Here is a 15,036-nt window from a genome sequence, read left to right on the forward strand (position 1 = left end):
GACCACGGCCCGTACATCACCAGGACATACCCCATTCTCTCTGGCGTACGGTTGTGAGGCTATGTTGCCAATCGAGGTCAAAATTCCCACAATTTGAGCCCTCGCTTATAATCAAACCTCGAACCACTCTCAGCTCGAAGAAACTCTGGACCTGATCGAAGAAAGAAGGAACGAAGCTCAATTAAAAAATGATGCATACCAACAGCGAGCTACCCGGTACTTCAACAAAAGAGTTTGAGATCGAAAATTTGGCGTAGGAGATTTGGTGCTAAGGCGGGTATTCTTGGCGACACAGGATCCAGCAACTGGTGTGCTCGGGCCAAATTGGGAAGGACCTTATCAGATAGAATCAGTCGTCCGACCCGGCGTGTACAAGTTAGCAAGATTGGATGGAAGTCTGGTACCACGAGCATGGAATGGAAGTTGGCAAGATTGGATGGAAGTCTGGTACCTATGACCTTACTATCAGTAGTGTTGGAAGGATGTTACCTATAACCATGCTTGTTTATCTGTACTGTTTTTCTATTTTTGGATTTTTTTCAAATAAAGTTTGATTTCGTTTAATATGCTGTATTTTTTGCAATTTCTCTTAATTTAATAACCTATGGTCACACTCATAGGATATAAAGGGGGCATTAGTGGTGCATATACCATCAGCTTGAAAAAATAAAATAGCATATACGAAATGCATATAAGTGTTTGGATATAACCAAATGTGCGAGCTAAGATAGTTTGGATATAACCAAACTATCAAAAAACATACAAGTGTTTGGACGTAACCAAATGCGCGAGCCAAGATAGTTTGAATATAACCAAATTATCAAAAGATAAAAATGTTTGGATGTAACAAAATATGCAAACTAGATTTAAAATATAAGTGTATGGATTACAAACCTAACACGACCTTAATAGGTTTGGAACAAACCAGCTAAAACTAATTGGCAGTAAGTTGGAACATAACCCACTTTGTGTTAAGTCAAGATCGAGGCTGGAGTATCTTGCAAAATAATAGTTTCAACCTCATAACTTCAGAGAGATAACCGAGGACGAGAAAAAGCAACTAAAAAAGTAAGATACAACTAAACCATTTGCATTACACACCATATAAGTACTTGCGGGTGCATGGTAAAAGTAATATCTGGCCTTGACAAATAACGAGATCGGAAGCGGATAATTCAAGCAAACTGTGCATGAATGCATTGAATCTCGAGCTTAAATCCAAATTATGTTTGTATGAATAAACAGGCATATATGACACTTTAATTTAAATTGTGCAAAATATTTCGACCCAAGAAATGTAAAGCAAAGTGTATTAAAGTAAATTCAAAAAAGTAATATCATAAAGGACAGCTCTTTCACGAGCTGTAAAATTGTCTCGGCCCTATGGGCATAAATAAAAAAAATAATAAAAAGGGCTATTACAAAAGATTCAAAGGGACACAGCCTCGAGGCAAGAATTAAGAAGGAGGAACATTCTCCTTGGCCTTCTCAGCATCAGCGTCCCCTTCGGCTCTCTCTGCCTCCTCTCGAGTAGTCTCCTCATCATCCAGCCGAGCCTGCCATTGGGCCATGAGCTTCGCTTCAAGAGGGCCTAAGAAGCTGGTGTCGAGGTCGACATTGTTGGCCTAGATTCTATACATGGCCATGTCGACTGCCCGATCCTTCTTCTCCTTAAACTCCTCGAGAAGACGACTCTTTTCACCTTCCATGATCTCGAAAGTGGCGGCCTTCTCTTCTTCAAGCTTGGCATTGGTCTCCTTGACCCGACCATTCTCTTGTTAAAGCTCCGCGAGGTAGGCATTCAGCTTTTCAAGCTCGGAAGATTTGGCCTTTAGCTCCTCAGCTCCTGCTTCCATCTTAGCTTTTGTTGCCTTGAGCTCGTCATTCAGTTTGAGCTGGAGATCCTTCGCCTCCTGAGCAAAGGACATGCTCGAGTGGATCTCGTTGTTCAGCTTATAATTAAGCTGGGCAGAGACAGCAAGAGCCTGACATACAAAGAAATCAAAATTAGTATATGGACTAACTGTAAATACAGCTGATAGCAAGAAAAGAAAGGTTACCGTAGCAGTAAGCTCGACACTCCTCTCGTAAAGTGTATTGCAGTCTCGGGTGTTGTTCAAAAACTGCCAATGTGGGGCGTCGAAGCCACTAAAGCTTTGACCCACTCGAGACAGGATGTCCGAGCCTAGTGTAGCCCCATGGGATCTGGCAGCATTGTCAATTACATACTCATCGACGTGAGTAGAAACCGACAACTTGCGTGTGTGGAAACTGAGGGTTTTTTTGGAGGGGGGCCGAGTGTTGAGTGAACCATGATTGGAGGGGGTTGGAGCTCGACCGTAGTGGACCCTTCGACTTGAGGATTCGGCTCCACAGACGAGCTCGTAGCAGCTGGAGCTGGTGGAGGAGGTGTCTTTTTAGTTCTCTTGAGGACCTTGGCGGGACGCTCAGACTTCCATGAACCTCTCAGGCGTTTGCTTCTTTTGGCCCCGCCACTCTCAAGGATGTTGTCAAGGTCGGAGTCCATCTCGCCTGCACATTTACACCACATTATGAGCTATCCAAAAAACAAAATAATTTAACATGATACGGACAAAAGGGATAAAAAGACAGGTGGAGAGAAACCTAACTGGAACTCTCCCCTGAGCTTGTGCTCGGCGACCACGAAATTCCCCCATCTTCAAAAGAGGCGGGGGGAGTACCTTCCCTTTAGGTGGACATCAACCTGGAAAGGTCCCTATAGTTGTTAGTCCCGTATTGGACGGTTATTCTGTTCCATACCTCGTTCAGGCTATACATGGTGTCGTATTTCCCAAGCCAGCTATCGAAGCTATGTATCCTCTCATCTACCCAAGACCATACATAAAAATGGTTCCTATCATCCTCACACAATATTAATCTATCGGGTCTATGTTTTAGTAGTGAGGGGGACCACATATTCAAGATAAGGATGATTGTACCTTGTTCATCCGAGCCCGAACTTGAGGCCTCATCGTTGGCCTCATTCCCCAATTATGGATTCCTATGACGAGCTAGAGATGGAGGCCTCACATCTCTCCTTGGGGGGAGGTTTCCGGTTGGCAGAGGCACGAGCTCCCACCAGTCGTATTTTTTATTGGACCAGTCTGATGTAGACTGATCCTCCCCTAAGAGCTCACATGCCCGGAGCTTGTCTTCATGCAGGACATAGGAAATGGATCTCCTGCCATAGGGAAGTAGGAGCAGAGTCTCTCTGTGCTCCCTCGTCTCCATGGTAGGGGTAGGGTGATGGTAGTTGGATGGAAAATGAAACGCATTTCAACTAAGTACGGGCCTAAAAACATAGTTCGAGCACAAAAAAGAAGGAGGTTGAGATACTTACGAATCCGTCTGAACGAATAGAATCGAGACGGGGCTAGACCATCTGTCCAGAAGAAGGCCTTCTTGAAGTCAAGAGGATGATTGGGAAGATCCTTGAACATCTTCTTCTCCTTCGGATAGCTCGAGAGGTAGTAGAAGTCGTCCCCTCCTCGATCTCGGGAGGGATTTCTTTTCAAGTAGAAGAGATATAAAATCTCCTCTGGTGAAGGTCCTATCCACTTCAACTCGTGATATAGCGACCTCAGGGCAGACAGTACCCTGTAAGAATTGGTGTTGAGCTGGAAAGGGGCCAGCCCAACAAAATCTGTGAAGTTCTTGAAAAAAGACTTCAAGGGCAGTACTGCCCCTGCCTTCATATGCTCATGGCTCCAAGCTGCGTATCTCAGCTTGCTGTCAGGATTTCCATCTCCTGAAGCGCGACAACACCGCTCGTGGGAGGTTGGGGCCCGACACCTTAGCGAGCCTGATAGTCCTATGCCATGAAAGGCCAGAATATGGGTTATCTAGCCTAGTGACGTAACCGAGCTCCAGTAATGCTCGGCCTCGAAAAATTCTCTCCTCGGCTGCGAGGTAGAGGGTTCCCCCATCAGTGAAAACTGAAGATCACCTGGCTTGAAGGCGATTGTAACTTTAAGCGTAGGATCGAGAGGAATCGGTCTAGGCTTGGTGTCCGGATCTGGATGAAGGGCGACCCTTAGTCTTTTACTTTTCCCTTCTTCGACCTCGTCTATCTGACGTCAGAAGTGGTCTCGAGTGTCCTCTTGCTCACGTCTCAGTTCGTGCTCCTGAATTAAGCGTTGGTTCCGAGTGAAAGGAGATTCCGGGCTCAAAGCTACTGGTGAGTAAGGAATTGCGAGCTTTGACCCCCACCACTTTCCCGAATTCTGCGGCATCTAACAAGAAAGAAAAAGGGTGAGGGCCAAGCGAACAAGAAATAAAGAGATAAATAGTACCTAAGCTCGAATGATCGAGGCTACAAGGCAAGCTCGATCCAAAGGGTGAGACCAATCTCAGAGCGTGTATTCTACCGAAAGGAAGGAAGGTGGATATGTTATGGTAAATCCCGAAGTATTAGGGAAAAAAGGTGGCGGTTGTCTAAAAGGTGATATTTTTTGGAATCGTGCATTCCTTAAAAAACCCTGATTTTGTACCCGATATCTTGGTGTGCAAGATATGGTTTCTAAAATTTGAAAACCCAAAAAAGGAACCATTTTTGGACCCTTTTTCGCAGAAACTGGGTTTGAGCCTAATGTCTATCAGTCGAAGCACCCTAATCCTAGTGCATTAAACTAGTGAATGGGTCGAGAATAAATCCTAGCACCCACGATGTAACAGAAGCATAAGCATACAAAAAAAAATGTATATATATAACGCAAAGAAGCCATAAACTGAAAACTTACACAATGTAATCGGTGGAAACAGAGAAATGGATGATTGAACGAGCGGTTGCAAGTAAGATCTCACTGAGTCAAAAAGTCCAACCGTGCTTTGTCTTCTCGGCTTGGAGAACATGCAAGAATTGGACAAGAACGATTCTGGTTTTCTCTCTCTAAAAGTTTGAACGTAAAGGAAAAATGGAGAAGACAACCAGAAACTTATTTATAGGCCCATGGGGATGATAAAAGTTGAACTAATCTGGGCCATTGGCCAGATCCCGTATCAGATCTAGCGGTCAGGGAATAATGAAATGATGGTACCCTAAAAGGAAGGCAGGCGGATAAACATGGGCAGAGTTTCAAGGCACTCAAGTACCTTAAATGAACAATACCCAACTGACGTGTGTCCATACTCGAGTGTGTGACGGAACAGTTCCCGAAGGAAGTAGTTCAAAAGTTTCCTTCTCATAGGATTCGAACTAATACTTTTGAGGGGGCAAAATGTTACACCCAGATTTTGAGACCCAAGATTGTGATCACGAAAGTTGGACTCGTCAATTGTGAGATCGAGATATCTAAAATGCATGTGCATGGCCCAGATGTCGAACCCTCGAATCAAGATGGCAACCTCGAAGGCATTTTAACCTCGAAGTTCTTTCTTTGCTCGAAAGAAATTAGCATCGGGGTATATTCGTTGTTGGTTGTCTTCGGATCAAGTAGCCCGAGCTTGGCAGGAGTATAAGCTCGGAGTGTAACGGCCTCCATGGTATTTACCCGCTCTGAGCTGGTCTTCGGGTAAAGGGGCTAGCTCATAACTTATCTATAGACCTGGACCAACATGATGCTGATTGCCGACCTCGAACGATTTAATGGGTCATCTGATAAGATGCGTTCCATGCATTTAAAGATATTTATTGTTGTAACATCCCAACATTAAAGGGATATTAACAAGTCTGTTATACGCCTCCTGGTCTTCAGGGGACGTTTCCTTGTATATAGGAGTTACATAATTTAATATCTTTATTTTCATTAATAAATAGGAGTATCTTCCCGAAATATGTGGGAATGAACTCTGAGAACCCTCTATAAATAGAGAGGTCATGAACATTTGTAAAGGACAGATCTTTTGATATCTTGAGAGAAATTTCGGAGAATTCATCCTTGAAAGATTTCCAAAAAACTCCAAAGTCTTAATAAAATAGACTCGTGGACTAGGCAGAGTTAACTGCTGAACCACGTAAAATTCTTGTTGTTCTACTGTATTATTTATCTGCGCCATAGTTCTTATTGTTTAATTGCTCTACATTTTAAGTTGACGAAAAACGGCGTCAACATTGATATATAGGGATGATATTCTAAATCATTATCCTTGTATCTCTCTTACTTCTGGTTAATTTGTTCTTGTTAATTATAGATGTGTTTTTGTAGTCTTATTCTTGTGTTACACATGTCTTTCTTGGTTTGCACATTATGTGTTTGTCTGAATGCCTAAAGAATAATATTGCACTCTTGTTCTAGTTTTTGCAATTCCATAATGTATCTCTATTTTTTGTAATACATGATGCCTTCTAGTTTTATGATATACTTGTCCCTTGTAAAAGTTGCAGCTGCCCTTTTTCTTTCCAATTGTAGAGGATAGTTGCTATGCCTAGAAAGAGCAATTTTGGGTCTAGTTTATTAGCTACGTGTAAAGGAATCTATACTTATTTGGACAGCCATCTTATTTATGTATGTAATTTTTTTACACTTTATAATCTTCCTAATTTCTTATTGATAAATTTTTAGGTTCCTCATAGAACCTCTAGAAAGTCAAAAATTTGCAAAAGGAAGAAGAAGTTGCTTGAAGAATCCGTCATCAAGCCAAGTAATGATATTATGGTTTCCATCTTTAACTCAATTTATTATTATTAGATTTCTTAGTTTTGTATTATAAATGCCACAAGATTGATTATTTATATTTGTTCCAAAATTATTATTTTTGATTTGTAATTATATATGTCATTGAATTTATAAGTTTTGTTATTTTAATCTACAAGTTTTTAGATTTGTATATAAATATTTCATTAAAATCATAATTTTTAATTTAAAATAAATATAAATTAATTTTTTAAAAATTAAAAATATAATTTTTAAGGGCATGCATTGCGTATCCTAAAAAATTTCTTTTAGGACATACGAAGAGAGCCCTAAAAGCTTTATTTAAAGACACTCAACGAGATATTTTAGGACACATAACGCAAGCCCTAAAAGCATTCATATAGGGCTCGTAATACGAGCCCTAAAAGGCCTTTTTTGTAGTAGTAAAATTTTCGACCAGACTGTCCGAATATTTTGATTAGTTGTCTAAAATTTTTGATTAGTTGTCTAAATTTTTAAAGATTATTTTGCATAGAATTATCAAAACTATGCTAGAATCCAAAATAGCTGTAAAAAAAATGTCATTTTGCACCCATGATTTTATTTACCATCTGGTTTTAATTTTTGGTTCTGTTTTGTTTAGTTACCTGTTCTGAATTCTGGGTTTGTTTAGGAAAGTTTAGGGGATTACATAGGGAGAGATGGGAAGGATTAGGGCATGCTTGGACTACTGTAATTGAGCCCTAGGCTGGAGAGAAACCAGGTTCATGAATATCCTAGATTTTTTTTTTGATATAGCAATAAAGTTTATCCCTAATCTCCTCAATTTTTCTATTGTCTTTTTATGTTTTGCTTTTGTTTCTTGGTGACATACAACTGTCGTGTATCAATATGCGTCGTCTGAGATCGAATCCCATGGTGACCAGGAGACTCGGGTAGAAGCGGTGGAAGAGATGGTGTCATGACAGAGCAATTGAAGAAGTTTCCTGCTTTGGAACAAGGGATTTCCACCTTGGTTACTCGCTTTGACATGTTCCTTCAATGACAAGAGGAACGCTGACTTGAGCTGATCTTGGAGGATCGTGACCAGTCCACTGCAACGGGTAAAAATGGAGGTGGGTGAAGGGGCACGGTTGCTCGCGTCGGGAAGTTGCTGATGTGGACGGTAGTAGTGCCAACTCTTGGGGGGTATTGTGTGACTCTCGCGACTCCCTGCTGGGACATCTGACCATGGAGAATTGAACTCTCCTCTTTTGATGGTGAAAATCCAGATCGTTGGCTCTTGAAAGCTGAGCGCTATTTTGAAATTCATCGCATGACTGGCAGCGATAGTTTGGAGACAACAGTTATTAGCTTGATTCTTGAACTGGTTCCAATGGGAGCATCGCTGACGTTCCTTTGTGACGTGGGAAGACTCGAAGACCCAGATGATTCGTCGGTTCCGGCCTCTCCCAACAGGCTCTATGTATCATGAGTTTCTAGCCTTGAAGCAGGATTGTATCGTTTGTGAATATAGAAAGCGATTCGAATTGCTCACTTCATTGCTAGAAGGAATATCAGAACAAGTTCTAGAATCCACGCTTATTAATGGGCTGCAAGCTGATTTAGGGTATGAGATTATTGTCCTTTGAACTAGTGGGCTTGAGCAAGTTATGGAGCTGGCCCAAAAGATTGAAGCCAATTTGATGGCCCAATGCCCTACCAGCTTTACTCGCAATATCGGGTTCTCCTCTGGGACTTCGACTTTCTCAACCCCAACCGAGTGTTCTCCACACACGACAATCACCAAAGATGAACCAACCTTTCGTCGACTATCTGAAGCAAAAATCCAGTAGAAGCGTGCACGTAGCTCGTGCTACAAGTGTGATGAGAGGTATTCTCCTAGTCATCGTTGCAAGATGAAAGAGTTACAAGTGATCTAGATGCAAGATATTGATCCTGGAGATGATGAGGAGGCCATTGATGGACCTACAGCCAATGAATCTGGCCCACTTGTTGCCACAGTTCCTTCTTTTCCACCTTGAGGGCAAGGTGAAATTTGGGCAGCGGGTAATGATAGACCACCAACACGATATCCTTATACTGGGAGATATTGTGTAATTAAGGAATAGATTTGGGATTAGTTATTTATGGGAGTTTATGATTTTATTTACTTGCTTCTTTTTATTTTCAGTTGTGTTTTGTTTAGTTACCTGATTTGAATTCTGGATTTGTTTAGGAAAGTTTAGGGGATTAATTAAAGAGAAATGAGAAGGGTTAAGGAATGCTTGGATTAATGTAATTTAGCCCTAGGCTGAATATTTTGGATTTTTCTTTCTAATATTTTAATAAAGTTTCTCCCTAATTTCCATAGTTTTGCTATTGTCTTCTTAAGTTTTGCTTCTGTTTCCTACTCACATACAACTGTTGTGTATCAAGTTGACATATAATCTTTCTATTCTAAGATTATCGATCGAACATATTTGTACTGTATTAGTTTATATTTAAGTATTAGTTTATATTTAAGGGTTTATATTAATTTGGGTCGATAGACATTTTATTATAAAAAATATATTTTTACACTATGTATTTTGTCAAATAGTTAAATACAGTTCCTAAATTCGAATTCAGTCAAAATGTGTTGACAGACATTGATCTTTATGGAGTTATGTTTAAAAATATTTTGTCTGAATTCGAGTTTAAAAAACTATTTTTAACCATTTCACAAATCACAAATTCTAAAAATAAATTATTTAAAATAGAGAATCCATCTTGAAATTAAACTAAAATACAAATAACCGAAATGGTAAAGTCCCTATAGTTAAATGCATTAAATATGACAAAGAATCAAATATTATAATCGTGATTTAGAAACTAGTAAATAATCTTACCATCCAAAGAAAAATTCAAGGGATCTATTTGCCGCTCTACGACTTGCTGGTGTGCTGTATTTTGGTATAAACCATGGAGATATTATAGTAATCCCTATTGTTCCCTTTTGATATGGCTGCAAAATATTGTTACCACATAACTTATATATATTAGTTGTATTATATAATTTTCATATAGAAAAAACAAGTTCAAACTATGCTTTCCAATTTTATTTGTCATATGTAATTATCTAGTCATGATTATGTACAATAAACATATGTATTTTCTTTTCTACACAAACCTGATATTTTACTCTATACAATCTCACAGTAGCTGCATGAGCTAAAAGCATATGGTGTGCTGCAATGTAGGGTTCAGTTGCTGAGTGACCACTAGAGCAGTTTCCAATATAGTTAGAGCAGCGACCAGGTGCCATGATACCATTATTGTACCCATTTATACATAATCCATTTGGCTCATTCATTGTAACCCAAAACTTGACTCGATCGCCAAATGTTTTGAAACAAAAGTTTGAATACTCTAGATAATCATTGCTATTCATAAAAATGATTGTGTTAAGTAGTAACTAATCAAAGTATATATATATATATATATACATATAAAGGGTATGGCTACGGTGGTATATACTTTTTATGCACTATTATTGCAAATTATACATTTTTTTCATACTTGGATAAGCTATGATCTTAATTTTTTTAAATGACAATATTCATTATAGTTACAACGAATCTCCTTTATGTTTCTGGAAAATTTTGAACAATTTAAAATGTCAAAAATAGAGTTTCAGATTTCCAGTACCACCACACATACAATATTATATTTGAACTCTATTTTTGACACCCCTAAATTATTCATAGAAATGTGTAGGAGGATTATGATAATTACAAAATACCATGGTGTAAAATAATAGAGCCACAAATTCTCTACGTGCTACAAACCATGCCCATACATACATATATATATATATATACTAGTGAGAGTGGCTCGTGCCAAAGGCACGAGCAACCCGGTATCAGTGTTACTTTTTTTCTTATGTTTTACTCTTTATAAAAATAATATATTTTTGTTTTGAATTCGTGAAAAAATTAAATAATAATATAAATAAATAGTTCACAGTTAATAATTTATTTTTTGTTTATAAAAAAAAGGATGACCGTATATGTGTGATCAACACACCAGCATAGTATGACTCGAGCAACAAGCCTATCAATACATGTAACTTTCACATGCATTAAACCACGTTGCATTCGTATGTATTAATATTCAATAAATGATGATAGCATTTTATTATATTACTATATAAATGCAATGGACTAAATACAATATAATCATACATATTAAATTTATATATATAGATATTGTATATTGTGCATATACAACTACAAATGAACATCATATAATTAGTGTATGTTATATATATTGGTTAATAGAAAAAATAAATTAAGAAAAAAACAAAAAAGAAAAATAACCTCGTATACTTAATATAATATAATGTATATTATGCATATACAATTACGAAAAACATAATATAAATTAGTTTACATTATATATATATATACTATTTAACATAAAAAAACAAATTAAGAAAAAAACAAAAAAGAAGAATGGCTTACCGCATCCACGCAAAAATGACCCCGTTTACTTAATACAATATAATGTATATTGTGCATATACAATTACAAATAATATATTATAATCAGTTTATATTATATATATATATTATTTAACAGAAAGAACAAATTAAAGAAAAAACAAAAAAGAAGAATGACTCAAAACACATATCCATGCTATATATATATATATATATATATATAGTATAGATATCAGGCTATTGATCAATTTGAATATGACTACAATGAAAAACTAAGTAAAAAAAAGTAAAAGGATGGAGAGAAATAATGCAAATATATATAAGAAATTTAGACTTACACTATCTTAGGGCTTAACCAACTAGTATACTCATCTTCAAGTGCTTGTGGTGTGTCGTAATGTAGTAATGTCACAAGTGGTTTGATTCCTATTTACACATTCATGAACAATAATTATAAATCTATAGCATGCTTAACTAGAGAAAATAGTTTTATTTATTATTAATCTATATGCATTTTAGTATATTGTTTTCAACGAATTAATGTTACTTTTCATAATTGATTATAAATATCATTCAGTTTAAAAATACGCACATAAAACAAATATGTTTAAGTTCATGAAAGATAATTAAACACACATATACAACTAGGTACGTAGCATATATGTACATAGTTGAAGATTAATATTACCATTTGAAAGAAGTTCATTGATGAGATTGTTGTAGAATTTGACCGCAATTGAGTTGACACCTCCACTAATTTTTCCATCTACATGAAAAGGAAAAAAAAAACATAAGAACATGGAATTAAAAAAGAGGAATTAGAAATTTCGCAATACTTCCGACTCAAAATATAAAAGTATATATCTTTGTTAGAATATATATATATATTTATATTGGATCACTTATATATGTATTTAGTGGAAATTGTTGTTGATTTAATATTTTTTTTATTATTTTCTAACTCCGTTAATCTTAAAGTCATTTAAATAAAATAAATAATTTTTTTTAAGAAAATAAAAATTAATAAAGTTATCTAACTAAGACAAATAAATTGAAAAAATTTAAAAATGAATAATAATTTATCATCACATATTTAAATTACTCTACAATTATATTTTTAAAAATATAACCGAAAAATATTTATGTACTTAAATTTAATATTTTCTTTCTTTTATTAATTATTTATTTTTTCACTTAACATATTTTGTTTATCCAAACATATATGTAATAATATAATAAGACACATATATATATCATATTTTGTAATTTTGTCATTTAGTTTTTTAATGAAAAATTACTTATTTTAATTCCTCTAGCCATTAATTAAATAATAAATATTTATATATGTACGCCCTAATTTTTCCACGGGCTATTAGCGAGCTGAGATACGGCCTAAATCATATCAACCACGTGGATCCCCCATGACCGGAGCTGCTGTCGTCAGGTCCTACCTCGTTAGCTCGGGTATCCAAAGGGTTCACCAAGATTATTTAAGGACTGAGTCTGGACTCTGAAGGCCACAGGTCGAGGGAAGCATCCAGCTCGTGGTACAAGCTAGAGTTGGAGGCTGTGACCTTTTGTAAAGTCAACCACGCAAGGTAAACGTGCATATATCAGACATCATGTGTCTGATATATCCCTGACTTCTCGGACACGCAGCATGAACGTGCGTATTCAGGCGCCCACGATTGGGTTGGGCCGTGCAGCCCATTATCCCTCTTACCTATTGATTAGATCACACTTCATGTGTCAGGTTTTAGGAATTAATCATGAATGTCACAAAAGTGACATGATAGGTAAGAAGGTCACGGGATGACCTTCTTACCAACTCCCAGGTGCCCTCTCCTATAAATATGGGGACCCTGGGAGTTGCAAGGGGTTGGATTCTATTATATAAGGAAATATCCTGTAAAAGAATACCAAGCATATAGCAATAATATTGACTGGTGGAGTAGAAGGATTTTAACCTTTGAACCACCTAAAACACGTAATTGTGTCACCAGTCCATTTCCAAAAGATCACTGATCTATTTCGGTTCATCGTTAAGCACTAATCCCTTCCTCTTATTTTCTTAATTACTTGTTGCCGAAGAACCGCGTCAACAGTTTGGTGCTTTCATTGAGAGCTAGTTAGATTGGTGCTATCGCAAACATCCAACTATGGTGACCACTCGATCAAGACACGGTAACGAGGCGGAACAACATGATGGGCAGGAGGCTCATCATGCCGCCATCTCCGGTGAACAAATTCCTGAGGTCCAGCAGCGGCCGGGCAAACAGCCGGTGGGCCAAGATGACACTGGAAGTTCGGCGCCCCGGCCACCTAATCCAAACCCAGATTTTTACACTGCGGTAGAAATGGAAAACGCTCAACTGAGGAGCCAACTAGCAAAAGCTAATCAGCAGATTAAGGAGGTGTTGGCCCGATTACCCCCTCTTACAATCGACGCTAACGTCGGAAAGAGGCAAGGCGAGACTCATAAGTCCCGCCGGGGTAATCGGTCCAGGCCTAGCCGCTCGGACAGACCGCCGGCATCCAACTATGTTCCCTCATCGCATCGTCGAGAGGAAAACTTCGAAGGAATGCCTAGAGCCGAGCAACAGTATAGCCGCTCGGTCCGAACTTCAACTCCCAGTTCACAGCCAGCCTCGAGCGCGCCCAGGAGGGCTCGAGGGAATTCCAGAAGGAGATCCGGGGAGGGCTCATAGCACCAGCCCGTCCCCACCAGCCGTCCTGCGCCTCTCCCAGATCGCATCTCCAGTCAGGCATCCTCCGTCTGGACCCGTAGGTTGGCAGGGCTGAAAGGCCCCCACCTAACTTGGTCCGCCCTGATGGAACCAGGATCGCATCTCCAGTCAGGCATCCTCCGTCTCCAATAAGATATCCGTCTCCTCCTCGGCCCATCCGAGATATTCCAGCTTATGGAAGCAGCAGGAGAAACCCGCCGTCCGCAGGACCTTCTCGACATAGCAGGGCGCCGAGAGAGAGCCCGGACCCCACCCCCAAAGGCGGACTCCGAGCTTCTCTAACAGGAGCTACTGGACCGGTAGTCGCCGGAGTGACCTTTCTGGCGGAGACCTGCGTCAACGTTTAAGCTCGGCACAAAGTCCTCAAACCACCCAGGGGGGCGACCTGCGAGATCGCCTAAACTCTCATAGGGGGAACCAGTAGGAGGTGGCAACCATGCTCGCTCAGGGGGAGACCTGTCCGAGGTGCGTAACGGTGGGAACGTCCCAAATAACTTATCTCAAGATAGGAGGGGCAATAACCCACCAAACGTATACAATGGATCCGGAGCTGCCGAGCAGCCCCGGAATAACCAAGGAAATCAGGACAAAACCCTTGAGCGCCTGGCTCATATGGAGGAGCTAATGAGGAAGCTCCTGTCGGAGAAAGAGAAAGACGAGTATGATTCGGGGGACGAGCTTGAACTCTTCGCCCCCAGCATAGCAGCAACGGCTTACCCACTCGGTTTTCGTATGCCGCACCTGTCCAAATTCAACGGAGATGGAGACCCGTCGGATCATCTGGGGATGTTCAACACCCTGATGATGGCCCACAACATTGGCCCTGAGCTGAGGTGTCTGATATTTCCCTCCACACTGACTGGACCAGCCAGGCAGTGGTTCAAACAAAGCAAAAGACAATCAATCAGCTCCTAGAAAACTTTCTCTGCTGACTTCAAAAGGGCATTCCGAGCCTCCTAGGCTGCCCGCGTCAAGGCCGATTCTCTGGCTAACGTGAGGCAGCAGCCCAACGAGCCTCTGAAGGCTTACCTGAGCAGGTTCGCGAACGTCGCTGCTCGGGCTAGAGACGCAGATGACAGCTCCAAGCTCATGGCCTTGAGGACTGGAATCCTCGTCGGAGGGGGACTCTGGAAAGAAATACAAATGAAGGGAGTTAGCTCAGTGAACGAGTTCCTAAATAGGGCTCAGGAATGGATCAACTTGGAGGAGGCCGAAGCCTCAGCTGCAGGGACTA

General features: G+C 39.5%; 1 protein-coding gene and 1 long non-coding RNA gene across 8 annotated transcripts in view; both read right to left on the reverse strand.

Annotated features, from left to right (window-relative positions):
- Positions 1–15,036, reverse strand: part of LOC133782263 (beta-glucosidase 17-like) — a 78,297-nt gene that overhangs the window by 15,160 nt on the left and 48,101 nt on the right. For 6 of the 7 annotated variants that reach the window (XM_062221504.1, XM_062221503.1, XM_062221502.1 and 3 more), the window contains 4 exons: positions 11,744–11,821; positions 11,394–11,481; positions 9,745–9,997; positions 9,464–9,579 (listed from right to left, as the gene is read on the reverse strand). In XM_062221504.1, the coding sequence (XP_062077488.1) occupies positions 9,464–9,579; positions 9,745–9,997; positions 11,394–11,481; positions 11,744–11,821 (535 nt within the window). The remainder of the gene's footprint in view (positions 1–9,463; positions 9,580–9,744; positions 9,998–11,393; positions 11,482–11,743; positions 11,822–15,036) is intronic. The other variant, XM_062221506.1, reaches the window with a different exon arrangement.
- Positions 1,299–9,452, reverse strand: LOC133782264 (uncharacterized). The gene is made up of 3 exons (XR_009870443.1): positions 2,631–9,452; positions 2,061–2,532; positions 1,299–1,985 (listed from the first exon to the last, which is right to left on the reverse strand). It is a non-coding gene; the product is annotated as an uncharacterized LOC133782264 (long non-coding RNA).

The sequence above is a fragment of the Humulus lupulus genome, chromosome 6 (assembly GCF_963169125.1).
Source record: "Humulus lupulus chromosome 6, drHumLupu1.1, whole genome shotgun sequence".
In the NCBI taxonomy this organism is placed as follows: domain Eukaryota; kingdom Viridiplantae; phylum Streptophyta; class Magnoliopsida; order Rosales; family Cannabaceae; genus Humulus; species Humulus lupulus.